The sequence below is a fragment of the Opisthocomus hoazin genome, chromosome 22 (genome assembly GCF_030867145.1).
Source record: "Opisthocomus hoazin isolate bOpiHoa1 chromosome 22, bOpiHoa1.hap1, whole genome shotgun sequence".
Lineage (NCBI taxonomy): Eukaryota > Metazoa > Chordata > Aves > Opisthocomiformes > Opisthocomidae > Opisthocomus > Opisthocomus hoazin.
In genome coordinates, this window is record NC_134435.1 from 2744348 (window position 1) to 2771740 (window position 27393).

The window sequence follows — 27393 nt, forward strand, 5'->3', positions numbered from 1 at the left end:
CTCCTAGTGAAGGGCTGACCTTATTCCGGTCCATCAAATTGAAGCAGGTTCCAGAGGTGTGAGCATCTTTACTGGTTTTAAGAATTAAAAAATAAAAAATACCAGCCAGGTCTACGCTTGCGCTTCTAAGAGAGACCTGGGCTCCAAGCACATCTGCCAGTTATGCCCATAGTAACTTTGCACTGAACCCTGCTCCCTTAACATGCAGGTCATTCCTCCTTCCTAATGGCAATGGCTCGCAGGCTGCCAAACCTTTAGTTCCACATGAGTTGAGTTTTGATCTCCTGACGGAATAAGTTTCATGTAAAAAGGGGAAAAAAAATTGGGAGTAGAGCAGACACATAGATATCACTATGCAAAAAGTTCAAGAAAGATGAAGAGCTACTGGAGAGAGTCCAGCGGAGGGCTACAAGGATGATGAGGAGGGGACTGGAACATCTACCCTACGAGGAGAGGCTGAGGGAGCTGGGCTTGTTCAGCTTGAAGAAGAGAAGGCTGCGAGGGGACCTAATAAATGCTTATAAATATCTGAAGGGTGGGTGTCAGGAGGATGGGGCCAAGCTCTTTTCAGTGGTGCCCAGCGACAGGACAAGGGGCAACGGGCACAAACTGAAGCAGAGGAAGCTCCAGCTGAAGATGAGGAAGAACTTCTTCCCTCTGAGGGTGACGGAGCCCTGGAACAGGCTGCCCAGGGAGGCTGTGGAGTCTCCTTCTCTGGAGATATTCAGGACCCGCCTGGACAGGGTCCTGTGCAGCCTGCTCTGGGTGACCCTGCTTCGGCAGGAGGGTTGGACTAGATGACCCACAGAGGTCCCTTCCAACCCCTACTATTCTGTGATTCTGTGAAAACTGGCTTTGAATTCAGATAAAAGTGTTTGCTTATACCTACCACATCTTTATAAAAAAATCATCACCTTTAGACAAAGTATTGTATATATCCATGTCTCTGAGATCTCAGGGAATTTACACTGACACTCTACATTGCGCAGAAGGGATCGCGCGTCACGTCAGCAGCCCGAGGATTCCAATTCAGTGCAAACCGTCCCACGCGGGAGCGAGCTCAGGGAGGAGCCCACCCGCGTCTGCTCTCCCGCTCGCTCACAGCTCGCATTTCCACGCCGAGGAGACTTTGCCGCACAGGGCAGGGTGAAGGGCCAGCTTCGGACACCGGAGGAGGTCCCAGGCAGGTACGGGCTTCCAAAAGGCTGTTACGAGGCGGTGGCTTCTAAGTCTCACGGATGACGCAATGCAAAGGAAGAGACGTTGTCCCAAGTCTAGCATCACGTTTTTTCTCATATTTACAGAGTGTTTTCTCAGGTCTGCACGTGCGAAGAGCAAGTTCCGGACACGGAGCAATGACCTCCAGGCTGGGCTGCGTGCTCCGTTCATTTTACCAATGAGATGAATTCCAACAGCCCAGCCTGCCCACAATTAGAAATAACAGTTTTTTCAAGCTCTCACCTTTTCTATCGCTATTAGATTTTGCTAATCAACGTTTCAGTATCTGCCTAGGGATTTTGGGAAAACAAACCTGTTCAAAAAATATTCCTACTTTGCTGTCACGTTACTGCACGCTAACGCACAGTCCAGAAGGCAGGGAGGGAGAATTAAGAGATTTCTGCCTAACTCACACACACCCAAAAATCCAAATTAATTCTCCCTAAGTCAGCTAGCTGGAACTACTTCAGAAGACGCCGGTTAGCAGGGAGGATTAGTATCTGTTTTCAGCAGCGAGCACGGGGCTGGAAAGCTGCTGTGATTTTTGTTTGCGGCAGAGCTTCAAATGTTCAAGAGAACGCAGTCTCCCCCGAGACGCAGCGACTCGCGCGCTGCAGCAGATTTTCCTCCTTTACCGGCTGCCGGCCGGACAGTTACAAACGACCGTTCTCACCAGAGGGCTGCTGCGTCACGTTCAATTCACACCTTGAACGAAAAACGCAATCCACTCCATAATTCCGTTCTCATTGAACAATAAACCCACCTGAGCCAGTTCGGAGCTGCTGAGATGCCCATCGCTGTTTATATCCAAGTGCTTAAACATATTTTCGACCAAGAGGCGCTTCTGGGATGCTCTGTCCTCGGCCGGGCGGCTCGGCGGGCTCTGCCGATGAGCCTGCAGGTCCAGGAGGATGCTTTTGAGCCGGCTGTAGTCTGCCATGGTACAGGTGTCACCTGAAAGATAAAACCCACATATTAGCAGACCACGCACATTCGCCTTGATCTTTTTAAAGGCCTGAGCTACTACAGGGAAAAATCAGGCACAGCTGAAGCCAGGCTGTCTGCATACACAGCACCACTCAGCTCTGTGCTTGAGGAGCTCCTGCAGTCGTTATCTTTTGTAATAGCTGGCAGTTTTTCTAAATCCTGCTGTCAAGGATGCTCTCCAGCATGCTACCTTCCAGATTACAGGGCTTCAGTTACAGACTTACACACTCAGCTTTGTAATCCCCACCCATATTAAACTGGCTCCACTTTTTTTCTGAAGATAAAATAAATTAATCTACTCTGAGATTATAGAGTAAGAAATAAACCTGGGCAAAGTGCTACAAGCATAAATAAAAGGCACCCCTGAGTGTCATCCTGTGCCAAACACAGGGCTGATCTTAAGGGACCCTTAAGGGCAGTCCAGTGTGGTCAGGTGGAGGGAGGACGGCGAGGAGCCCCCGCGGCTGGGATGTCGCTGGTGCCTGCACCCATCACCCCGCTGCAGGCTGACACAAATTCTTTCCTCGGCCCCTGACCAGGGGGAAAAAGTTCTTAGCAGGGAAAAGCCCTCAAGCCACTCGCTCTCAAGCGACACCAGCTTGGCTGGAGGAATCGGATCGAACCCTCCTGACCCTGAAAGCTCCTGCTGTGCTCGCAGCAGCCATCTCCTCCGTGGTTCTTCTCTGGGGAACACCTTGCTCTGATTCAAGGGCATCCTCTTTGAGGACAGCCACATCCCCATACCCAAGCGGTATCAGATCTTACAGCCCTTTGTTGCTCAACTGCTGCCTGGCAGAGCTTGGAAGAATGAAGAATGGCAACCGTGGTTTTTTTGTGCAAATCTGTTTGCTTTAGTGCAGACCACAGCGGCTGGCACCTTGCAGGGACCTGCTGACCCTGCCTTGGAGCGGGCTCCGAGCACCTCACGCTCCAGCTGCCCCACACTGTGCCAGCATCAGCCATCACCCACCAACAGCCCCGACGCATTCAGCTGCTCCCGTCAGATGCCCTTTTCTCCAGAGTGTATTTTCTCCATAATGTAGATGCCCTTGTTCTCTACAGTGGTGGTTTTAAAACAACTTTTTTATTTCAAGTCCCATCGCTGACCCTGTTGGATCAAATCTGAGGGAACCTGGTCTCACCACAGTTTCAGAGACAACACCTTTGTAGATTAGCTCCCCACAGACTCCAGACATTATTCCTCTGAAAAACACCAGCAGACTCTGGCATACTGACAACCAGTGCTCCTGTCCTTTTCTTGCTGTGCTGCACCATTTTTGGTTCTCTGGTCTCACTCCAGCCAAAATCCAATTAAAATTCCAGGTGGGAGGCATTTCTCTGAGAGCAAACCCATCTACTGTCAAGATTTTTTTTTTTTCCACCCTTCGTATTTTGTGCTCACAACTTCAAAAGCACCGTGGCTTGAGAAGGTGAGCGAGGACACAGAGGCTGGACACGCGTTCACCAGTCAGGTCAGTGCCCTACTGCTACCCGAGCAATAACTGCAAGACAAGGCTTATTTTCCACCCTGAACTCAGGTCCTTCTAGTTTGGAGAGCTTCTCACTGCTCAGGGATACAAAGCAGCTACAAAATTCTTCCTTCTCTCTAAACCGTCTCTGAAGAGCTCTTGGTCCCACATGAGATCACTCTCATCTTATGGAAAAATGATGAGGCTAGTCAGGCTCACATCATGAGGCTACTATTAGTCTTGTTTATTATTTCTGGGTTGATTTTTTTTTTTTCCCCAACCATGTCATTTGATGGCGATTGTGAAAGCAGTATGAAGAAATTCCTTTCTTCCAATCATGTGCTTAAGAGGAAAATTGATTGCCATACCCAGCGTAATCAAGCAATTCTGCAATCCTGTTGTAAACACCGCTTTAGCTACTGCAATAAGATTTTTTTCTGAGCTGGAGTTTTCCCTCCTCTTCAGTCAAATCCTAATCCCAAAGATGATCTAAGGCTCATGAAGACAGGGAAATCTATTTAATTTGCTTCCACCTCTGGTTCTGCTTTGCAGATTCCACCGGTGAGCACGAGGACAGCTAGAGGCAGGCGGCACGGTGACACCCGGGTGGGCTGACCCATGTACGCAGCCCTCCCTGCACCCAGCTCTGCGTCTGCATCACACCCACCGGGTCTGCTCACCCCCACAGCTCCTGTCAGCCCTTTTTGTTTCTCGCTTCTTCCTCCTCTCACCTTTTGCCAGCAGCATATGCCAAAGCAGCTCTTCCTTCACGACCTCCAGACCTTTTATTTTCTGCGGTTGGGTCTTTTTCCCAGACACCCCCCAACTGTTGCCTGGGGCAGTGCCTTCCCAGCCGCCCATCCTTGCTGGCCTTCTGACTCCCCTCCACCTTCACCCTCTTTCTGACCACAAAAGGCAGAGCTGGAAAAGGACCTAAGCGCTTCTGAAGCCCCCTTATCTCTTCTAATAGCCCTTCTCACTTTATTAAGCTTATCTTGACAACTCTGGCTCACAGCTATCCCTGGCACCAGTCTGATACCACCCACCTGCTTGGAGGATTAATTGGGTGCAATAGATCCTCGAACCCTGGAGCCTCAGCCAAAACTGAGCACAACTGCATGTTTAAACAGAATATCCAGTACGAGTTGTGTGTTAATGCAATGGCAAAATATAAGCAACCTGTGCAAAGGGCAGATGCCTGAATCCAAGCACTGCATCTCCAATCCCATGCGTGTGGGACCGGACCAGGTCACGCACTGGTGACGCACCCAGGCTCTCGCCTGCGATGCGTGGTGTGAGTCGGCGACCTCCTCTCACTGCATTATAACCCTCTGTGATTCTTCCATGCTCCAAAGCCACCACAAAACTGCTCTTCTCAAAAAAGTACAAGCTTACCTGTGCTGCAAGGCAGCCCAAGGTAGGTGTGCTCATTTCGGGACTTTCAGAGGGTCACAGCCATGCTGCAGCCTCCAGGCAAATCACAGAATCACTGAATGTTCGGGGTTGGCAGGGACCTCTGGGGGTCACCCAGAGCAGGCTGCACAGCACCGCGTCCAGGCGGGGCTGGAATATCTCCAGAGAAGGAGACTCCACAGCCTCCCTGGGCAGCCTGGGCCAGGGCTCCGTCACCCTCAGAGGGAAGAAGTTCTTCCTGGGGTTCAGCTGGAGCTTCCTCTGCTGCAGTTTGTGCCCATTGCCCCTTGTCCTGTCACTGGGCACCACTGAACAGAGTCTGGCCCCATCCTCCTGACACCCACCCTGCAGATATTTAGAGGCATTTCTAAGGTCCCCTCTCAGCCTTCTCTTCTTCAGGCTGAAGAAGCCCAGCTCTCCAGTAGGAGAGATGCTCCAGTCCCCTCCTCATCCTCGTAGCCCTCTGCTGGACACTCTCCAGTAGCTCCTCATCTTTCTTGAACTGGGGAGCCCAGAACTGGACACAGCACTGCAGATGGGGCCTCACTAGGGCAGTGTAGAGAGGGAGGAGAACCTCCCTTGACCTGCTGACCACACTCCTCTGAATGCACCCCAGGATCCCATTGGGCTTCTTGGCAGCCAGGGCACGCTGCTGGGTCACGGTCAACTTGTCACCCACCAGCACACCCAGGTCCCTCTCCATAGAGCTGCACGAAGAGTGAAATAAAGGAAACCATGGAAGCACGGAGGTGGTGACAGCCTCTAGCAGCAGTTCCTGCTATAAGCTCACCAGACTTTTTCCCCCACCACACTACTGGTGGGTGCAGGGTCAGGGACCGTCTACCCACCCCGCATGGCAGGGTAATGCCATTCCACTGTACACACAGCAAAGAAACCCAGCAATAAAATTATGTCTCCTGTTTAAAAAAATAAGGTGCTTCACATGCTGTTAACACACGCCACAGCTGAAGGTCAGATGGTGCTCTCAGACCCTGTTAAAACTGCTCCAAAACCTCATTACCTTCACTCCCCTCTGGAGAAAACCACACTTCAGCCCTGCTGGAAGCGGATCCCTCGGCATCTCTCCGCAGTGTGAATGTGACAGACCCCGCGGGTCTTGTGCCTTTCAACACCTTCCCCTGACGCCGGAGACACCGGGGACTTGCAGTGAGGCACCAGCAGCCGCCTCGGCACTGCGGAGCTGCTCAGCAGCGCTCGGAGCGCAGAGCCACCGGTGAAGGCAATGAAGTTCTGTCCCAGGGGTGCGAGATTGGTAATCTGTGCCTCTTTGGATGAACTAAAAGATTGTCAGGAAAATGCACTGAAACCATAACTTATGTCCATACAAATGCATATGCATAATTTATATATTTAATCTCATTGTAGTGGAAAACCGGGGGGAAACCACTCCAGATCAAAGGAAATACTCCGTTTGACCTGAAACTATGACCTTGTAGTAAGTTTGGCCAAAACGTTCGTTCCAAAATCATCCATGCTTGGGACGTTTGAGCTGATGTTTTGCTGCGTAACCTGGACATGATGATACTTCAAACACAACTTCAAGGCACTGCAGCGACCAGACATGGATGCTGGAGGCTCCCTACAGAAGATGCTGCCTGCTGCTCCACCACGGAAGGGACGAGACATTCAGGCAACTTGAATCTTCTGGCAAGCCAATGCCAAGGACAGCTGGGTTCTCCTGTAGGGAAGATCCTTCCCCTCCTTTACTAGGCATCGTTATTTCAACTTCCAACCTACTTTCCCTGCGGAGCCTCTTAACAACCCTTCCTCAGAGCTGGCTGTAGAGGTCTTGCAAAGGACAGCTCTGTATTTTCTCTCCTTCCCACCCGCCCCTCTCCTGCTGACACTTGTAATCTTCTTACATTGTGCCTGGGATGCACCAGCTTTATCTATGAAACCCCGTCTGTTTTGGTTTCCAGCAGCACTGCTGCCTTCTGCATGCTTGCTGTTCTATCCCGTATGACAACCATGGCTGTTCAACAAAAAGAATCACTGAAAACCCATCTGCATGCCCTCTCGCTTATCCCCATTCCTGTCTCCGCTTTGCTCAGTGCCCCTAGCAGTTTCCCTTGCCCCAGGAGCTCATCGTTAGCTGTTTATCTCATCTCAGACCGCTCTCATCAGTAGGGCTCGTTAATGGATGTCTCCCAGCTTGGTTTCCTTGTCAGGGCTTCCGGGGAACTTGGATTCTGTTCGCAACTGCGACCAGCTCAGACACGTTTTGTGTTTCCAGAGATGGCTTGGCCTGCCAGCCTGTACGCTGCGAGGTGACGGCCACCGCTCTCCTGAGATGGGTGTCGAGGGACTTCTTCCCCTCCCTGGTTCTGAGCACCAGAAATGTGCTCACTGTAGTACTGCTGTACTGTACTGCACGTGGTACCGTACCACTGCCAGCTGATCCCTGCCCGCGCTGCCCACCGGCGTGCCCAGGCCACCATCCCACCACACAGCTGGGGAACCAAGGGCACTGATCTAGGATGAGCTGTAGCTGCTATTCTGTCTTCCACATCCTAAACTAATTATCTGCTCCATCATCTTTCTTCACTACTTTATATGAGGGGTAGATACCAAACAGTCACACATGTTGCTTTCCCATCTTTAGCCTGATCCCAGCTGCTTTATTCTGCTGGCTCCAGGAGGAGAGCTAAGGGCACACTGGAGGCAGCCGACATCAAAACTAAAATACTGATCATTGAACACAGGGGGTTATTTTTTCACATGAACTTAGATAACAACATATAATACCACTGTCTTTGGATTCCAGTTTAGGAATTAAAAAAAAAAAAAATAAAAGGCCACCTTCACTATTTCAGGAAACTCAGTATCCCTTCTACCGACGGCCATCCTAAATTTTGAACACAAACCTGATATCGACAGCAATGCTTTGCACAACACACACAAGCCTTCCCCAGGAAAAGCTGCAGGGCTTTTGTTCCACGGTAGGATGCCCTGGGCAGAGACACTTCTGACTTTGCAGCCCTAAGAAGAAAACGCCGGTGACTTTCAAACCACCCTCACGCAAGGCACAGCTCCCTCCTGCGCTCCTTGGATAAAACTTCAATACACTCGCCACGCTCCAAATACAGAGATTTCTGACAGTTCTTTTGTAGAAACAGACCGTTAAACACCCCCTCCAGAAGCAGCCTGGAGGTCGGGTGATGGAGGATGGAGTCGAAAGGGAGGAAGCGTGCTGCAACCTCCCGGCCAGGGGAGCCCGCGACTCCCCGCTCCGGGGCAACGAGCCCTTTTTATCACTTTACAGAACTTCCAAAGCCAGCAAACCCTGGCACTGTTCGAATGTAAAAAAAAAAAACAACAAAACAACAACAGACAGGCAAAGAAAACCAGTAAGACAGAAGAAAAATAAAAGAAAAATCCGGTGCATTAAGGTCTGATTGCTAAAGCGTGGCCAATAACGGTCACGTTTACCCGCCCTGCTCACTCCGAGCAACGCCGTTTCTCGCTCTGTTTTGCTGTGGCTACGTAATTCATCCTGTTTAGCACTTCTGCATGCTTTGGCAGATAAAATATTGATCAGCCTGCCAAGAAACACAGAGTGCCATTCTGTTTTCACGTCAGAACTCAGTAATGAACTACATTTATCAAGAGCATCCTCTCTGTGAAAGGTCACTGGTGCACGTGGCTAAATTGTGATGACAGATCATTAATCCAGTTCCCTCCATAATTGCCCTCTTTAAGAATTTTACTCCTGGTTTCTGCGAACTGTAGCGGGTTTTTACAGTGGGATCCCCGAGCAGTCTTCAACCAACTTCTGAGCCAAAGCAGATAACGGAGAAACAGCAAGTCCGGGGACTAAGCGTCCTTCAAAGGAAGGCAGTTAACACAAAATAAAAATAAAGTGAGGAATTGCAGAGCTTGCTTTGATGGGCAGACTGATCTCCCCAAAAAATAACAAAATATTATTACGCGAGGTGCCTTACAATGCAATGATTACTAGAAATACAGTATTTCTTTAAATATCAGAAATGATCTGATAACACCTATAGAGCACCAATCTCAAAGTCCTCGGTGCACAGCTAACCTGACAGCAGGTCTGACCCTGAGCACCTACAGAAGCCTTCGGCAGATCTGAGCCCCACTGGTTACTGAGCTCCTTTGCAGCACATCCACAGGGGCTGCCGGAATGGCAGGAGTCACCCGCAGGTCTCCACCAAATCCGCGACAGAAGCTCTGTGGTCGTTAGCATCCAGGCTAAGTATAAAAGTATGTGATTATCTGCGCCAGAAGGTATATATATGGAGATTCCACATAAAACCGATATCAACACTTATAAATATCTGCAGGGTGGGTGTCAGGAGGACGGGGCCAGACTCTTTCCAGTGGTGCCCAGCGACAGGACAAGGGGCAACGGGCACAAACTGAAGCAGAGGAAGCTCCAGCTGAACCCGAGGAAGAACTTCTTCCCTCTGAGGGTGACAGAGCCCTGGCCCAGGCTGCCCAGGGAGGCTGTGGAGTCTCCTTCTCTGGAGATATTCCAGCCCCGCCTGGACGCGGTGCTGTGCCCCCTGCTCTGGGTGACCCTGCTTGGGCAGGGGGTTGGACTAGGTGACCCACAGAGCGCCCTTCCAACCCCGACCATTCTGTGATTCAAACTTGGAGGGGGTTGCCCCCGGCGGCATCTCCACACACCTGGGCACAGCCACCCACGGCAGCCCCCGTGCTCTCGGGGCTGGGCTCCAGCCCTCGAAAATCTGCAGTTGTGCCACTAATCCCAACCATCCCAACCCAGGATTCGACTCAGCGTGCTGTCACCGCAGGCGGGTTCGGAAATGCCCACTGAGCATCCCGCATGGAGCTGCCAGCCCCATCTGCCTCCCCGCATCCCGCAGCGTCACCTGCCAGGACCGTGCTCCTCCTCGCCGCCGCCACAGCAGAGCGTCACAACAGCCCAGTACAAATAAACCGCCACCGAAGGTGAACTCCAGTGGCCCTAATTTTCCAAGGCAACCCTTCGCCACCACCAAATGTGATAATAAAGAAAAGTCTGGAGCAGGCTGGAGAGTGTCATTTCTAAGGCATCAGGAGTGTCATTTTATCTGACAGTTCCTCTTAGACCGCGCTGGCCATTTGCGGCTGTTCCTATGGCAGTTTTCTAGCTCCGGGAGGAAATTCAGGAGACAGGAGCACCAAGCTTTGTTTTCTCAACTGTATCCACGGGGCAAAAAAGATGTGGTTACCCAGAATAACATTTCTAGACAAAATTAAAGAGATTTGAGAAAGGTTTTGGTTTCCAACAGCCCATCCTTTCACATGTTTTACTCAGGCTTCATCTGGCATTGTTAGAAGCATCAGAAAATGACTGAAGTAAAATGTTACGGGATACAAATTTATTTATGAGCGTGGCTCCTTAATTCTTGTGCTGTTTAGGGCTAAATTGCCTAGCAGCAACAGTCCATTTTCATGCATACAAAATGAAAGTGCTAGCACGCCTAAACCGCAAAAATGTGGTCCCAGAACATCAGACTGCTGAGTCCGAGCGAGACGATTCTGTGAACTCTTTACACCCATAATCCATGGCCTCGTACCCCGCTTCACTTGACAGAGCAGGTTTACGCAGGGACAGGAAAATTAAAGACGACTTCAGTTCTTCAGGGGTCTCATTGCAAATCCCCATTCCTCCATGCAAATTTTGTACCTGTCTCTTTCTATCTACCTTCCTCCTCCTTTAATTGCTCTTTTTTGGACACGCACGGAGAGGTTGGATGGGTTTTCCTCCTACTTTTCCTGTGTGGTTGGAAAGAAGAAGAAAAAAACCCTACTTTTCTCAACAAGCTGCGTGAACAGACTCCTCTGGGCAAGCGTAGCAGCTTGCTGCAGTGAGAGAGAGGAGAATCTGGAGAAAGCTTTGTGAAAATCAGAGATTTCTTGCAATTTAGAGACATCTGTGACTCTTCAACCTTCCCCTGCTCTGTTTCCTATAGGCTATAAGTACTAGGTCTGAGCAAACCGATTCAGGATGAAGAAAAACTAACCCAGATCTTAATCCATACGAAGTGACGATACCAACCGTCTGACTCCTGATCGCTCAGAGAAAGCTTCCTGTGAAATCCCAGGCAGTGCTTGGCGGTGACCTCGCTGCACGTAGCCGCACCGCAACGTTTCTGTGACGCCCGGTGATAACGCAGGGAGCATCCCCACGGCCTCCAGCCACCGACGACGACCGCGACCGTCACCGTGCCCGGGCGAAGCCACGCGCCGCAGACGCGAAGCTGGCTGATCGCGCCGTGCTCCCGCCGCCGTGCTGCCTGCCCGCCCGCTTCACCCATGGCTAAACCCCTCCCAGACCTGTTTTACTCCCGATTGGAATTTACAAGTTAAGCGAAACTCTGGTAAAGTTCCCGCTAAGAGGAGCAGATGTTTAACATCATGCAAATTCGTAACATTAACCATCCTTCAGCTGCTACCGCTGAAAAAATTCAATTAACAATAAAAGCCCAAACTAACTTATCTTAGGGATATGTTTCAGTTAATAAGATGTACATTTATCAGCTATCCATATATAAATTAGCAGCAACTGGTAGCTGACTGAATATATCACAAAAATGGAATGGAATACGTACTACAAAGTAGATACTATTAAACAACAGAGATTTACAACCTGGAAGAGTTAAAACATGCCTCAGCGTATATTTATTTTAATATTTCATTTTATTCCACGAAAAAGCACCCATCTTTACTCTGCAAGCTTTTAAAACACATTAAAAACTTCCGGCGTTAGAATAGAAATTCCCCGTTCTGCAAACCAAAAACTCTCTTCCTACCTTACACATCTACTTTCCAAACTGCGTAAACCTAAAAGAATCACACGCCTTAGCCTCAGAGGGGACGGACGGGCTCGCAGCCTTTCTCGGGAAGCCCAGGAATTACAGCTTGGCTCACCGAGTCCGAAAGCGAGCTCTGGATGTGGATCCTTCCCAGAAGGAGCAGGCAGCCGCAGAGGCAGGAGCCGTTCGGAGCAGCCCCAGGGGAGGGAGGCAGGAGGAAGCTGGCAGGTGGGAAAGCGCGCAGTAAATGTGATTTATCAAGGGCCTATCACCGCCTAGGCGGTGCGCCACAGATTTATAGATTTTTAAAGCCAGAAGGGATCAGGTGCACACTCTGACCTCCTCCATTACACAAGCACCGAATTCAATGAGCTTCTCCTCGCAGCAGCCCCTTCGTTTGTTTGCTCTCTAGCACACCTCCTAGAAAGGCTTCCAGCCCTGATTTCAGCACATAAGAGTAATTTTTCAAATTATTACTTCATCTCCGTGGGCAAACATATTTTATTTTTAATTTTTTTAGCTTCCATTTCCATCTACTGAATTTCGTTACGCACTTATCTGGTACATCAAACCGTAAGTCTTGCATTCCATACATCCTCCTCCCAGGTTTGCACTGACGTTGGGCTCAGCTCACGTCTCACCTGTCCTCTCTGACCTGGGGGATAGGGTGGCTCTCGCTAAGGCAGCTCGTGTTCTAAACAACCGCGTTTTTTCCTCTTTTCTGGGAATTTTATCATCCCACAGTGGGCAACAAAATGACCACGGCCACATTCGCAAGAACCTTCAGCTTCTAGTCCGCAGCGGGTGGCTGTAGCCCAGCTCAGTGCCCACCACCCGAGCTGGCACACACCCTTTGTGGTACTACAAGGCGATGCTCCACTGCCCACAGAGAGCCCAAGCCCAGCCCCAAGCCGGGGACTTCTAGAAGACTACAGTGGACAATTGCTCTCATCCCACCAGGCCATCGCTCCCAAAGACGCACCCAGGCAACGTTCCCCGACGCTACGTAGCATAAAGAAGATGTAACTACTAGCAATGCCTGGGCTGGGAGAGTTTTCTGTGGGATACCCTAAGCCAACAAGGTCATTCCCATTGCTGTTTTTATTATTCGCTGCCTACCGAGTGTTAGCTGTTATTTTCCTGCTAAAAAATTAAAAATGGTTGTCAAACCAGAGAGAAGAAACAACGCCGTGGACATCAAAGCAGATGAAGCAGAAGCACCACGCAGTCAAGGCAAACAACTCACAAGCAACCCCTACACTGCTCCTCCAAACTACTCAGCGCAAATACAGTAATAGCAATCGTGAGTGAATTATGCATGACTCACAAACAGAAAACTGGCTATGTCTAATGATTAATTTAGTCACCACACAGCCCGCTCTGCCGTAAATCATTCCACACAGAGACAGGATCTTACACGCACACTCACACACCCAATGCTATCTGCCTGTTGTACCCTCTCTCCAAATGGTATTTTGTCTTCAGATTGTATCTTTGTAAAAATTAAGCCAAATTAGTGATGCTGCATCCTAAGTTGCAGGGGCAGAGAGAGAGGAAAATGTGCTGCACACAGCTGTTTTAAACAGTGACGACAAAACGAGCTTAAAGAATGTCCAATTACTTAAGATCCCAACCAAAAACAAATTTACAGTGTAATGAATTGATTCAATTATTGAGAAACACTGTATTGAAACAGCCTGGGAAGACAGGACAAGGGGCAACGGGCACAAAATGAAGCAGAGGAAGTTCCAGCTGAAGATGAGGAAGAACTTCTTCCCTCTGAGGGTGACGGAGCCCTGGCCCAGGCTGCCCAGGGAGGCTGTGGAGTCTCCTTCTCTGGAGATATTCCAGCCCCGCCTGGACCCGGTGCTGTGCAGCCTGCTCTGGGTGACCCTGCTTCGACAGGAGGGTTGGGCTGGGTGACCCACAGAGGTCCCCTCCAACCCCGACCATTCAGTGATTCTGTGACAGCAAGGCTTGTGTAAAGAAAAAGAGGAAGATAAGTCAAGGGAGATGCCTGGGCAGACGCAAGGTGGGTGCTGGGGATGCCACCCCGGGAGCGACCCACACCGGGAGGGTGCCAGGGGCTGGATTTGGCAGGGGATGGGGTTTAGAGCCGGGGAGCAGCCCAGTCAGCACCACGGGCGATCATGGAGTGGGGATGTCGTACACTCCTCCGCAGAGCACGGACACAGAGGATCAGGTTGTGCGTGGCTGCCAGCCGCCCTGGGGAATCCGCAACGCAGAGAGGCGACAGCAAGACTCCGACGGCAAACTCCCCGAGATACAGACGGCAAACTCCCCGAGATACAGACGGCAAACTCCCCGAGATACCGGGGCGGATCCGTCGGTGGCACTGCAGAGGCAGCACAGCGAGGTGCTTTGCTCAGCTCGCAACTGGAGTCCTGAAATTCCCCTTTTCCTGCTCTCCTCCTGCCCGCTTCCCACGAAGGGGCCGGAGAGCAGGCAAACAGCCAAGCAGTGCGAAACAGCAGCTCCGCAAACTTGGCGTGGGGAACCGAGGTAGCTGGTTGCTTCCCGACCACACGTGGTTTCTCAGAGATCATCTAAACCGCGTCCTCGGGAAAGACACCGCTGCTCTTCCTCCCGCGGGAGCCCGGCTTTGCTCTGCTAAGCCCCTAATAAGGGATATTTCATACTATTACACTTTGCAATATGAAAAACAAAGCAAAGAAACCACCACAACAACAAAAAGGTAAAAATACCTATCCACGAAAAGCCATGCTCCTGGATAGGAAACGTTGAGCGGAGCCTCCTGAAAACAGGGGTTGTCCTGTAGAAATCCAGACTTTGATTTCTGTTTCATCGCTTCAGTGACCTGAAGGTAATTACAGGCAATCCTACTGCGTGGGACCGACATCTCCATTCGTGTGATCCGTGCTGTCTGGGGTCGAACTGCTCTGTCTCCGCCTGCACAGAGCTGTACAACTGGAAAACCCTGCTCCTGCGAAGAACGAGCCAGGTCGTATTCGCTCTAGATATTTCCTCGTGCTTTTGCTGCAAGAACGGCTGGGTGAGGGCGGTTTCTCTGCACGGGGCCAACCCTCTGGCCCACAGCGACGGCAGGAAGGCTCCGATCGCGGGGTTTCGCTGTGATGGACAAAAGGAATATTTGTGGGGAGCTGCAGGACTGCGGGGGGGATTTTAGCGGGGCTGGGGAGCAGTCTGCACTAATCCAGACCTCTCCCCGTCCCATGTCTGTCCAGTCCGTCGAGAGGCCCTGAGATGAGGCTCTTGCCATGCGTTCAGAGAGCTTCTGGTTAGAGCCTCCAAGGGCTGCCCAAACACAAGCAATAAGAACAAATACGGCTCGACAGACCTGCTGGGACCCTTCTGTCTACAAACACAGTCGCCTCAGATGTGGCTGTCAGCAAAGGATTACAGCGTCAAGTACAGAAGCAGCAAAAGCAGGAGGTGGACAAGAAGTTACGAGCTATCATCCTTGGGTTGATGCACTTGGTTTGGAGGCCAGAGACGAGGGGGAAAGCAACAGAAAAGCATCAACGGGTACACAAGAGGAAGAGCAGTTTTAAAGCAAATAATATCTTTCACAATGCATCTGCTGTAAACACTAGTTTACACCTGGCGCTGTGCTTCTGTTTTAATTTTTGCACCCAAGACTGCTGTTCTTAAATGCAGGGATTAGACCTGGCAGAGCATTCATATTTGGGGAGTGCTGTTCTATTAATGTTGAAGCTAAATCTTCATGTGCAATCTGCAGGATAAAAAAACCCCCACTAATTCTTTCTGGTCATTGGAAGCACCTGAAGACACCTATAACACCTCCACTTGGCATCATGAATTGGAAGAGTTAATTTTCGTACAGCGCTGATTAGCTTAGCTCCCTCTCCACTTCAGCAGTTACACGAGGAAGAGTCTTGGTCCATCGATCTGAGCATCCAGAAAGCCTTGGCTACCTTTCCACCGCAGTCAACTCGTGATCCTCATTTCTATACGGAAAAATCCGATCACGACTTTAACCCAGACATCCTGTAATTAAACTTAACCAAACCAAACAGGCTTTTGTTAGATAAACGGTAAGTTTGCTCCTTATGCCTGCTTCAGTTGATGATGCTACGCAATCTGCTGTTTGACATTTCACAATCCTCTACCTTATTCCTATTAGAGAAAGCAAAATTGTCTGGATTCCTCCGGGAAGCAACCAATGCTCACTTTTTTACGGCTGAATGGCACATCTATCAAGTACTTCTAGACAGCAAATGTATTATTTGGAAGCTTTAATAAACGTTAAAGCCCTCTGGTGCTAATGTAAATTTTACTGATCCTGTTGTGCTCTGAAACACTTACCTTTCCAAACAACTCACTGGCTTCTACTGTCAGCAGGAGCACTTCACCGTGGCTTCCACTGTCGGAAGGAGCACTTCACCACTCTCTGCCAGGGAACCCACGCATCCGACGCCCTGGGAAAGGTACTCTGCTTCTCACTGTCTGGTTTCTCTGTACCTTGAAGCGCACACGGGAAAGCGGCCAGCAATGTGAACGCCAAAGGCTACTGCTCACCATCCTTGGTGATGGATGGAGTCAGCAACGCTACGTTTTTTTCTTGGGTGTTTGTGTACCCAGGTCTTCCCTGCTGCCTTCTTGGAGACACACTTCCTTCGATCACGAGACCACAGGATCTGCGCTGGGACGGCTTTGTCCTCTATCACAGTAACTTTTTTAAGCGTTTCTGAGCCAGCCACTGCCTACGGTTACCCCGTTTCTCTTGGCAGCATCCCCACGCAGAAGGCGTGTGATGTTCACGGCTGCCCCTGCAGACAGGGAGAGCAGAGGGTACGCGCACACGCTGGCCATGAGCTCACGTGACGTTTTCAGTCCAACTCCCAACAAGAAAACACCGTAATTCCCCCCAGACTGCACGTCCTTCCACACCCTCATAACAAAAGACACTGAGAGAAACTCGCTGCAAAACAACTGCTGATTTCAGGCACTTCCCCACCTTGCACTTAATCTGTGAAGTCTCCAAGATCCTCTTGCTAAGCACTAAAGGACAATACGATTACAGTAAGCAGGAGTATTTATTATTGTTAAGGATGTACGTGATGGTCTGATAACGATGTGCTGTGACTGCTGCTCAGATGTCATTAGGAGAACTCTCAGGCATCTCGTTAGTAGATCATAACATACACCCTAAAGGGCATTACTGCAATTATAAAATGTTAACTTCTAAAGAGGAAAACATGCACAAGAAGTGAGAAAGTACTTCTGATGTAAAAAAATATAAAAATATATATATATACACACACTAAAGAGGAATAAGAAGCTTCACACAAAAAACTCTTAAATTGGTCCAGCAAGAACAGATTAAAGGGAAACATTTACAATCTGCACATTCATTCGTGAGAGTCCGCGTACTCCTCCAGAATTTGATGAGGTCAAAACTACTCCACTTCACTCGCTTTTCTGCAGTAGTTACAAAGGTTTGCAAAATAATAGTTAGATTTTTGTTATTACAACCATCCTGCACAACGCATGCCACCCCAGAAATCAATGGAGCCTCCCATGACAGTCAAAATTTGCCACTTAATGACAGAGCATCTGGACTCCACAGGAGTGTTAAATCTGACCTTCCCTGCGTGACCAACGGCACAGACGAGGAGTCCGACTCCCACTGCACCAACTCGGCCAATCGACCACAACATTCAACCCAGCTACACCTTTGAGTACACCTTGACCTGCCCACACCATGGCAGCTGCAGCATTACAGCTCTCAGGGCTCCCACGCAGAGAAAAATACAAATACATCTACTCCAACCTCCCATCTACAACACAAACCCACGCCGCTTCTCCTGCCCTCTCCCATCGGAGCCCAGACAACAGCAACGATTAGATTTGTATTTCTACTTTAAGTCCACGTACGAGAAGCAAATGCAGCAGATCAGGAAATAAATAAAAGCTCCCCAGTGCAACAGGCTGAATTCTGGGGATAGATTCCTCGCCTATTTCTTCGTGGGATATTTTTTTTTCTTTTCTCTTAAGCACTGTAATGATAGATGACGAATGGGACAGTCATCTAAGCACTGGAAGTGCTTTGCTGCTGACAACGCAAATAACCTTTCTGCGGTTCAGGGTACCAATTCTGGAGTAGATCTGCTGGAGGCCTGTCAAGATAACAATATCCCCACACTGAACCGTCGGCAGCGGGATTTTTCATTATATATGTCACTAAAGTACAGAGGGAAGCCTCTTACTGCAGAAGTAAGGGGATGAAACATGTTTTTCCTGAAGATTTTCAGCACGGAGAGTGACAGATATTCCAGGGTAAAGCACAAATGACAAATCACTGTGTTTTGATCTGCGAGAGCACTACACCCAGCCTCTGTCGACAGGGAATTAGCACAACTCAGAGGCTGGGACGCAGGGAGCGATGGGCACAAACTGAGGCACAGGAAGTTCCGTCTGAACATGAGGAAGAACTTCTTCCCTCTGAGGGTGACGGAGCCCTGGCCCAGGCTGCCCAGGGAGGCTGTGGAGTCTCCTTCTCTGGAGATATTCAAGACCAGCCTGGACAAGATCCTGTGCAGCCTGCTGTAGGTGACCCTGCTTCGGCAGGAGGGTTGGACTAGATGACCCCCAGAGGTCCCTTCCAACCCCTACTATTCTGTGATTCTGTGATTCCGATGGCCCCGAGGGAGCTGCCCGCCCAGGCACCACATGGGGGGTGCCGGCACTTCTGTCCCCGTCCTGCGAAGCTTCAGCCTGTGCTCTGCCTCAACGGGCTCCCTGCAGACCCCCGAAAGAAAGGGGCTCCCTAGATCTCCATCTCTCATTTGGGTGAGGGCTGCCTCTCCCATGGCAAAACCACACGCTGCCGGCTTCTGCCTCGGGCGCAGCTCAAACCCCCAAACGACAAGTGGTGAGGCACTGGCAGAGGCTGCCCGGTGAGGTGGGAGATGCCCCATCCCTGGGAACATTCCAGGTCAGGTTGGACGGGCTCGGAGCAACCTGACTGCGTGCCAGACGTCCCTGCCAACAGCAGGGGGTTGGACTAGATGACCTTTGAAGGCCCCTTCCAACCCAAACCGTTCCACGGGTCTATGAAACTACGGCTGTAGAAGAGGCACCGCAGGGCATCGCCCTGCTGAGTCCTGACAGCCACCACCAGCATTGGCGAGCCTTTCAGGGTTAGGAAGGAAAGAAGGAAGAAAAGGAAAGCACATCACTAGACTCTTTCAAAAGAAAGAGTTTGAGCCATTTACAGGATAGCCATCAAAATACATTTACCATCTTAACCCCCTCCTGCCCAAAGGGCACTACAACAGATCCCCAGCTATGGTGGTGAATTTGTTTCATATACCAGCAAATCTTTTAATTTAATTCTCTGCTCCATATTCATAACACTCCATATTTATTTCAAGTACATTAACTGTAATCCAAGTGACAGATAGAAGGGACGTCTCCCTCGGCTCAGGGCTCTGTCGCCCGATGAGCCGACACGACTCCACGCCCTCACGCTCACAGTAACCGCAGAGCGTCACAAGGGCTAGGGCTTGTTCACGATTCAGTCAGCCTTCCTTCCCACAGAGCTCATCAAAATCCCACCTAGCTGTGGCCAGACAGCACAGGACACAAATGAAACTCAAACCACTGAAGAGGATAAAACTCTGAGCAGGGAGATTAAAATTCAATATTGCAGTAGAGAAGGACGTTAAAATGCGGCACAGATTTAGCTCCTGCTCACTCAGAGAGGCAGTCTGATCGTGGTGAACCTGGTTTAACATAGTTTTATTGACACAAATTCTATTTGTCCAGGGCTCTGCAGGAAGAAGCGATGCTCGTGCCTCGCGCTCCCAGCCACTGGGTACCCACAGTGATTTTCTGTCTTGGCCAGGAGACAGACGCAGCTCAACCCGCAGCAGCACCAGGCAGGAGGAATTCGCCACGCCGCGGGCGCTGGGCATCGCAGAGCGGCTGTGTTGGCGTTACAGTCAGAGCAATGGTCTGGATACTGAGAGCTCTGAAGAAGTGATGCAATTAAGTTTTATGTAAGGAAGCCCTTCCAGCATGGCAGGTTTTGTAAGATAATAAGACTTGCTGATAACTGGCCTGTTTCCCCAGTGAAAACCTTTTCTAATCATCTCAGTATCTCGCTAAAGCCCCCTGCAAGGGTACACAGACTACATTAACGAGAGAGTCAAATCGCTTTACACATGGTCCTGCACAAATGCTTCTCTCCTTGTCTTTAGCACCACATAAAACACAACAGCTACGGAAAAGGAGTGAAAGTTCCTGCTCTGGAAGGTAAACCGAGGAATTTAATGTCATTTATGAAAAGCAGGGTCAGGCCCCAAGTCATGTCAGGTCCTTCTCACGCGCCATGTAGTTTCGTGATGTACAAACTAAGATGTATCACTACAAGTTTCTGTTAAACCATCTCAAATGTGGCAAAAAGTGAAAAGGGGATTCAGTGTTCAAGCTTTGAGTAAAAGTTCAGCCAAACCACGTGGCAGGCGATGAAACAACGCGTGCCCCAGAGCCTGCTGCCGCCCTCCCGCAGCCCCTGCCTATCTTCCAAACATCTCACAGCCCCAGCCACGCAAATAAATGCGGCACCAAAAGTCTGCCAAGTCTTGCTTTTGAAGTCAATGAAAGGGAACTTATTACTACTGCTGCAGTTGCAGGGTGATAGCACTTTTCTCCCAAGGACTGCCCTTTTCCCGGAGGATTGCTCCCACGCTGCTCCCACTCATTTTACGATGGTGGAGCTATCAGGGAGTCTGCAGGACTCAGCCTTCATTTGCAGCACAGAAGACTGGAATCGAGACCTGTGCTTATTTATTTCAGTATCTTTTCCCTGTGGTCAATAAATAAATGCATTTTCTGTGCTTAATTTCCCACCAATGTAAGACACAAGTTCGGTCATTTCTTCTGCCTAGGCTGGACTGACCTCTCCAAGAGAAACAGCAGAAGATTCAGACCATTGTTGGATGGCTTTTTCTGCATCCACATCAACAGAATAAAAATAAATTAATAAATTAACCATTCCTTCCGCTGGCTGATGCACTCTGATAAGCAGCGACCAGCCACATGGAACAGGCTGCCCAGGGAGGTTGTGGAGTCTCCTTCTCTGGAGATATTCTAGACCCGCCTGGACAAGGTCCTGTGCAGCCTGCTGTAGGTGACCCTGCTTCAGCAGGAGGGTTGGACTAGATGACCCACAGAGGTCCCTTCCAATCCCTACTATTCTGTGATTCTGTGACCAAGCTCCTGGCTCAAGCTTATCCAAGCCAGTCAAGTAACCTCTTGAGTTTTGTTCTTTTTTATTTTTTTAATAATAGCAGCCAAACATCTGAAAATTTTTAAAACTAGTAGTCTAAAATTTTATGCTTCACATGCCAAGATTTGTAATACCACAAGGTGTGTTGAGTTGCAATCAGTCAAGCAGAAAATATACCTATGGCTGTTAGATAAATTTATTTTGAGCTGTGGAAAAAAATTGTATTGCTATCTAACGTAAGGTAGCACCCTGCCATCCCAACGACGCCAGCCAACAGCTCATCGGCCGAATTCGTATTGCAGAGATATCGCCAGTGACCCGTACACAAAATGTGATGGTGGCATTCATGAGTAGATTTGTAGCAGCAGTGTAACCCTGTCGCACTGTTTTATAAAAAGAAATCTAGAAGGACTGCGTATCCGGACCTCTGGTAAGGGGTGCAGAAGGTCAGCAGCGACTCAGATGACGCCTGCATCCCAGACAGAGAGAGCAGCTACAGACACGCATCTCCACACAGCTGCTCCTTCGCAAATCACGGCGCCCACCACTTCTCACCTCCCGCATCTGCACGGAAAACGTGACATACGCCAAGGCCCCGAGCAACCAGCAAACGTCAGCAGAGCAGCACTTGTTAGGATGCTCGTTAAATTTTGATCATCCTTTCCTACGCCACACAAAGAACCGAGACTGCGCTCTCACCATGCCACTCCCTAGGTCACCTTTTCTCCGTGTTTTTCAAAATTTGATATTTAGTGCCTTTGGCTTCCAGTTCATTTCTTCCCTTCCAACAGACTCTTCTGCTGTTCCCTCTACACGTTCAGGCTGGAAGAAGCCACTATAGCAAACCTGGAGCACTTGAACCTCGACGCGAAGCCAACCCCAGAGGTTTACAGACCACGCGCTCACCCAAGAGAGCCACGCACGGCTTAGACAGCCTTTCTCTGCAAGACTTCATCAGGATCTTCTTTCTCATGAGCTTTGTGGCATGTTATGGCGTAACGGCTTTCTCAGAGATATTCAAATGTCAAAACAGTTCCTTTGCTTCTATTCATTAAGCCTTATGAAAAAAAGATAAATTTTCACGTCAGGTAGAAGATCTCCACGGTCTTTCAGGTTAAAAGACATTTTAAGAAAGCTAAACCTGAACTTTAAAAAAAAAATTATTAGAAGCCAGAGAGACCCTGAAATCAATTTATTTTCCTAGTTTTAATTTATTAACTCCTCAAAAGACATTTAGAAACGCTTTATCTGAGAAACAGCTGTGCTCCAAGAGCATGCTGTTTCCAGGGGTACATATTTGTGAAGCGAGGGAGGTGAAGAAAGAAAAATGTTAATACGCATTTGGCTAATGCCATATTCCCTGGTACTTCACTCCCCTCGTGCTCACTTAGCTGTTGTGCTGTGAGGGAGGGATGCAATGAAGGCCAGAGAAGCACCCGAGACAAACCACCAATAGCACTGTTCAAGACGGTGATAATGGCCCATTTAAAACAACACCTGGCAGAAGTATCTGCAGATGGGACTCCTTCAAGTCATAAAAGGAAAGACTGCAGCTACAGTATTTCCCTTCAGGAGCAAAATGCTGAAATACTACAATTGCAGAAGCCTTGGAGACAAAAAGATGGACAGATTACGAGCGTTTCTAAGGATGGATGCCCCCAGCGACGTCCTCCATCATTCCACCACCATGGTGCTGCTGTAAGGCAGTGTCAAACCTCGTCAAGATCGCACTAGTAAATAAAAAATGGGAACAGTCCACAATGTCAAGGCAAACTTCCTGACACTACTATCCTTTTTGTGTTTTTGTTAACATAATCAGGAGACATTATTAATAAAGCTAATCTCTCGGCTTCAAAGTTGGCAGCTATTGCATATCTGCACCTCCCCTTTTCTAATACCCTATCTATGAGCTTGAAAATATCTCAAATTCATATCAAGGGCTTTTGGGAGGGAAAAGGGGAGGAGGAGTTGAGGCCACCTTTTAATAGCACCCTTCACAACCTGCTGCTAAAAACGCCTCCTAATTTCACACAGCCATGAATATCCCTGCTCAGAAAGCCCCATTGCCTGTGCCTAGAGCAGAGCCGCGCTTCCCCCAGGGAGCGGACATCACCAGCACGTCCTCCTCCGCACGTAAAATCCGCCCAGCTCGCCCCAAATTACGTGGATGGGCAAACACCATGAGAAGAGCCTTTATCAGACTGCAGTTACAGGTTTGGACGACTACTAAACTTACGAAAATGAAATAATCAGCTGCATCTGTTGTGAACCTGAAAAATACACTGTTCTGTATAGGTAGAGTGATTTTTACCCCTCCCAAGTTTAAATACAGAGCTTAATTAAAAGGCACTCAAACACGTACTGTGATTCAGACAATGAAGACATTAAATTGCATAACTCCTTCTGTTAAGGACAGAAGTGGCTTTGGAGAGCATCACGACCCACAAACTCAGGAATTCTTTATCTAAATTCTCCTGAACTTGGTGGCAGCACATCGCCCAAAATTCAGCCAGCTCAGCAGGGCACGCATATCACGTTAATACCTTTATATACATTTATACCCGTGATTACACACACAAGGATACAGTGCAGCAGGAGTAGGGGCCAGACTCTCGGTGGGTCAGAGACAGGAGGACACAGAGGAGCTGCTTGCTGGCTAATTCAGCGCTGGCATCCTTATCGCCATGAACCATGAACTGCTGCCAAGAAGGCCAATGGGATCCTGGGGTGCATCAAGAAGAGTGTGGCCAGCAGGACGAGGGAGGTTCTCCTTCCCCTCTACACTGCCCTGGTGAGGCCTCATCTTCAGTACTCTGTCCAGTTCTGGGCTCCCCAGTTCAAGAAAGATGAAGAGCTACTGGAGAGAGTCCAGCGGAGGGCTACAAGGATGATGAGGAGGGGACTGGAACATCTCCCCTATGAGGAGAGCCTGAGGGAGCTGGGCTTGTTCAGCCTGAAGAAGAGAAGGCTGCGAGGGGACCTTAGAAATGCCTCTAAATATCTGCAGGGTGGGGGTCAGGAGGATGGGGCCAAGCTCTTTTCAGTGGTGCCCAGTGACAGGACAAGGGGCAACGGGCACAAACTGAAGCACAGGAAGTTCCGTCTGAACATGAGGAAGAACTTCTTCCCTCTAAGGGTGACGGAGCCCTGGCCCAGGCTGCCCAGGGAGGCTGTGGAGTCTCCTTCTCTGGAGATATTCAAGACCCGCCTGGAGAAGGTCCTGTGCATGCTGCTGTAGGTGACCCTGCTTCGGCAGGAGGGTTGGACTAGATGACCCACAGAGGTCCCTTCCAACCCCTACCATTCTGTGATTCTGTGAACCGCGCCCTAACCCGTGGGAGCTGGCTGCTGCGTCCCTAATAGGTGTGAAGCGTCGGACATACATCTGCTTCTGCAGTGAACATCCTCTGCACGTGAAAGTTGAAGCTGTCAGAAAAATACATTCTAAATTAAAAAACAAAAATCCTAGCAATGGAACTGTATTGCGAGTTCATAAGTTTCTCTTGATTTAATGCTGTATGTCAGGCTGCGAAGGAAATGTTGGTATTTCCTGCAGCATCTAAGGAGTCAAAGCCATCAGCTTTCAAAACCTCTCCTGCACCCATTTTGGACTTGCTCAGTTATTTTCATTTCCTTTGCAATCTCTATACGGTGCTCTTCAGCAGAGATCCCTCTCCTCTCAGCTCATCCGAGCACTTCGCTGTCTGCACGCCACGGAGAGCTGGTCACGCTGTCCCCTTTCCAGCCTTCAAGCCACCATAACCTGAGTGCCTGCAACACCCAGCAGAAGAACTGCTTACTTTTGACACTCATTATTTTAATGCAGAGCCGAAAGAAGTTTCCTTTCATTAAACTATGTAATTAGGGGTTCTTTTTAAACATTGGGGAAAAAATCCCATCTTGTTTTAGATGATGAGTTTTTGCTTCTTTGACTTGAATCAAAAAGCATCTCTTCTGCCAATCGCCCACCACACTCGTACATCAGCTGTTAAAAACATCTTGAAAGACACAAAATGAATCACATCTGGAGCCAATTTGGATACATATTTGTTTTCTAAACAGTATTAAATTCAAATCAGTATCTTGAAATGACAATAGAAGCACATTAAATTGGATACAAATAATGTGAAATGGTTTTATACATACCATGCTTACTGCCTATCTATTCATACCAAAGTAACTGTGATTGTAACTCCTACGTTACTTCACGGAGCTAACAGATCGCAAAACTAGACATAAGTTAAAACTAAATATATAGGCAAGTACTTCAGCCTGCCAGACAGCAACGCCCATAAGAGGTCCAATGCCCGAACGTCCACCCAAGCCACGGCTACTCGGACCAGACAAGAAACTTATTGTGTTTCTCTAAAATCCGTAGGTTATGGATTCCTCTTTGGTGCAATTATTCAGACACAGCAAACACGCTAGCCTGTAAAATCTACCCATCGCATGCAGTTTCTAGAACTGTGTTTGTTATCACAGGCTATGCTCTATTTGCACAGTCCTCAAGCTTCACACGTAAAATAATCGTTTATTTGATACCGAGGGCAGCACAAAGGCAACAGCTCAGCGGGCAATGCCTGTCAGCATTACCATTCCCATCTCGGATGCTCAAGTAAGCAGGGATGTGCATTGCTCCACAACAACTCAACTCTCCACCACCCTCCTCAACACTGCACAGCAGGTTCACATGCTGAGGAGGAGGAGGATGCAGTCGGTGCAATGATGTGGCACTGGGACCCACCACCATGGTCATGCCTGTGTACACAGCCGCCGCTTCTCCCAGCTTCAGCTTTGGGGTACCTCCAAATCAACACGATCTTCTCAGAGAGCTGCCCTTGCTTTGAGGTGACCTAGACGTGATTTTTTGGGGTGGCAAAACCACCACTCATCAGTTGAGCCAATCCTAGTAGCTCAGGAGAAAGGTGTGATGCTGTCAGACACCCTCTCAAGGTGCAGGAGATGAGGGAAGCACAAAACAAGCCAATGCACCTCCGTGCAAAAAAAAGAAACCCTCTCTGTGGTGATGGTTCCTGATGAGCTTCACAGCCAACCTGGGTGCCAACACTTTAGAGTCAAACCTTCTCTCTCGCAGTCCCATTACTACACTGGGCTGAGAGGTAAATAGCGATGACTCAGATTCATAATCTGGTCTGCAGAAAACAGTACAGATAAACCAACAATACCCTCAAAAAGGGCAAAATTGCAGCAAAGATAGCAAGATTTTGGAAAAGGCGGTAAAAATTAATACAAGTTTGTAAAGATTTCTACACGATGCGGTACTTTGCATGACACAGTACCGAGGGCTGCTGGTACGCAGCGCTGGTACTGTGTTTCCAGCCCAGGTACAGCACTTGATGACATGCCTGGTTTCACCATGTGAACACCCTTGGCTGCAGCCCCGCTGCCCCTTGGAGCGTTTAATTTAGGGCTGAGACTACATGGAGAAACAGGACAGAAGCAGCTAACATCATCAGCAGAACTCTCCGAGTTGGCTGGACACCTCCATCAGTGCTTTTTTTCGTTGCTCACAAATAAAACATTAAATTAACAGGAAGAAGACACAGCTCAATTAAATACCTGTTCACATAAATCCAGGTAGCTATGACTCACATGGATTCAGACGAGCTACTGGAGAGAGTCCAGCGGAGGGCTATGAGGATGAGGAGAGGACTGGAGCATCTCTCCTATGAGGAGAGGCTGAGGGAGCTGGGCTTGTTCAGCCTGGAGAAGAGAAGGCTGAGAGGGGACCTTAGAAATGCCTCTAAATATCTGCAGGGAGGGGGTCAGGAGGACGGGGCCAAGCTCTTTTCAGTGATGCCCAGCGACAGGACAAGGGACAACGGGCACAAACTGAAGCAGAGGAAGCTCCAGCTGAACATGAGGAAGAACTTCTTCCCTCTGAGGGTGACGGAGCCCTGGCCCAGGCTGCCCAGGGAGGCTGTGGAGTCTCCTTCTCTGGAGATATTCCAGCCCCGCCTGGACGCGGTGCTGTGCAGCCTGCTCTGGGTGACCCTGCTTGGGCAGGGTGGTTGGGCTGGGTGACCCACAGAGGGCCCTTCCAACCCCGACCATTCTGTGAACCAACACAGGTAATGTCGCAAACATCTCTTCCCGGTACCCCCGTGGCAGCCTCGGAGAAACATGGCTTGTGCAGTTCTCAGAGGACCAGGCATCTCTCTCCTTCCTGGCCAGAAAAACTGTTACAAATATGGAATCTAAAAAAAAATAAAAAAAAAAA

At 49.3% G+C, this 27393-nt stretch overlaps 1 protein-coding gene across 2 annotated transcripts in view; it reads right to left on the reverse strand.

Annotated features, from left to right (window-relative positions):
• The window catches only part of FSTL4 (follistatin like 4), a 242229-nt gene that overhangs the window by 109224 nt on the left and 105612 nt on the right, over positions 1 to 27393 (reverse strand). For both annotated transcript variants that reach the window (XM_075441818.1, XM_075441817.1), the window contains exon 5: positions 1982 to 2172. In XM_075441818.1, the coding sequence (XP_075297933.1) occupies positions 1982 to 2172 (191 nt within the window). The remainder of the gene's footprint in view (positions 1 to 1981; positions 2173 to 27393) is intronic.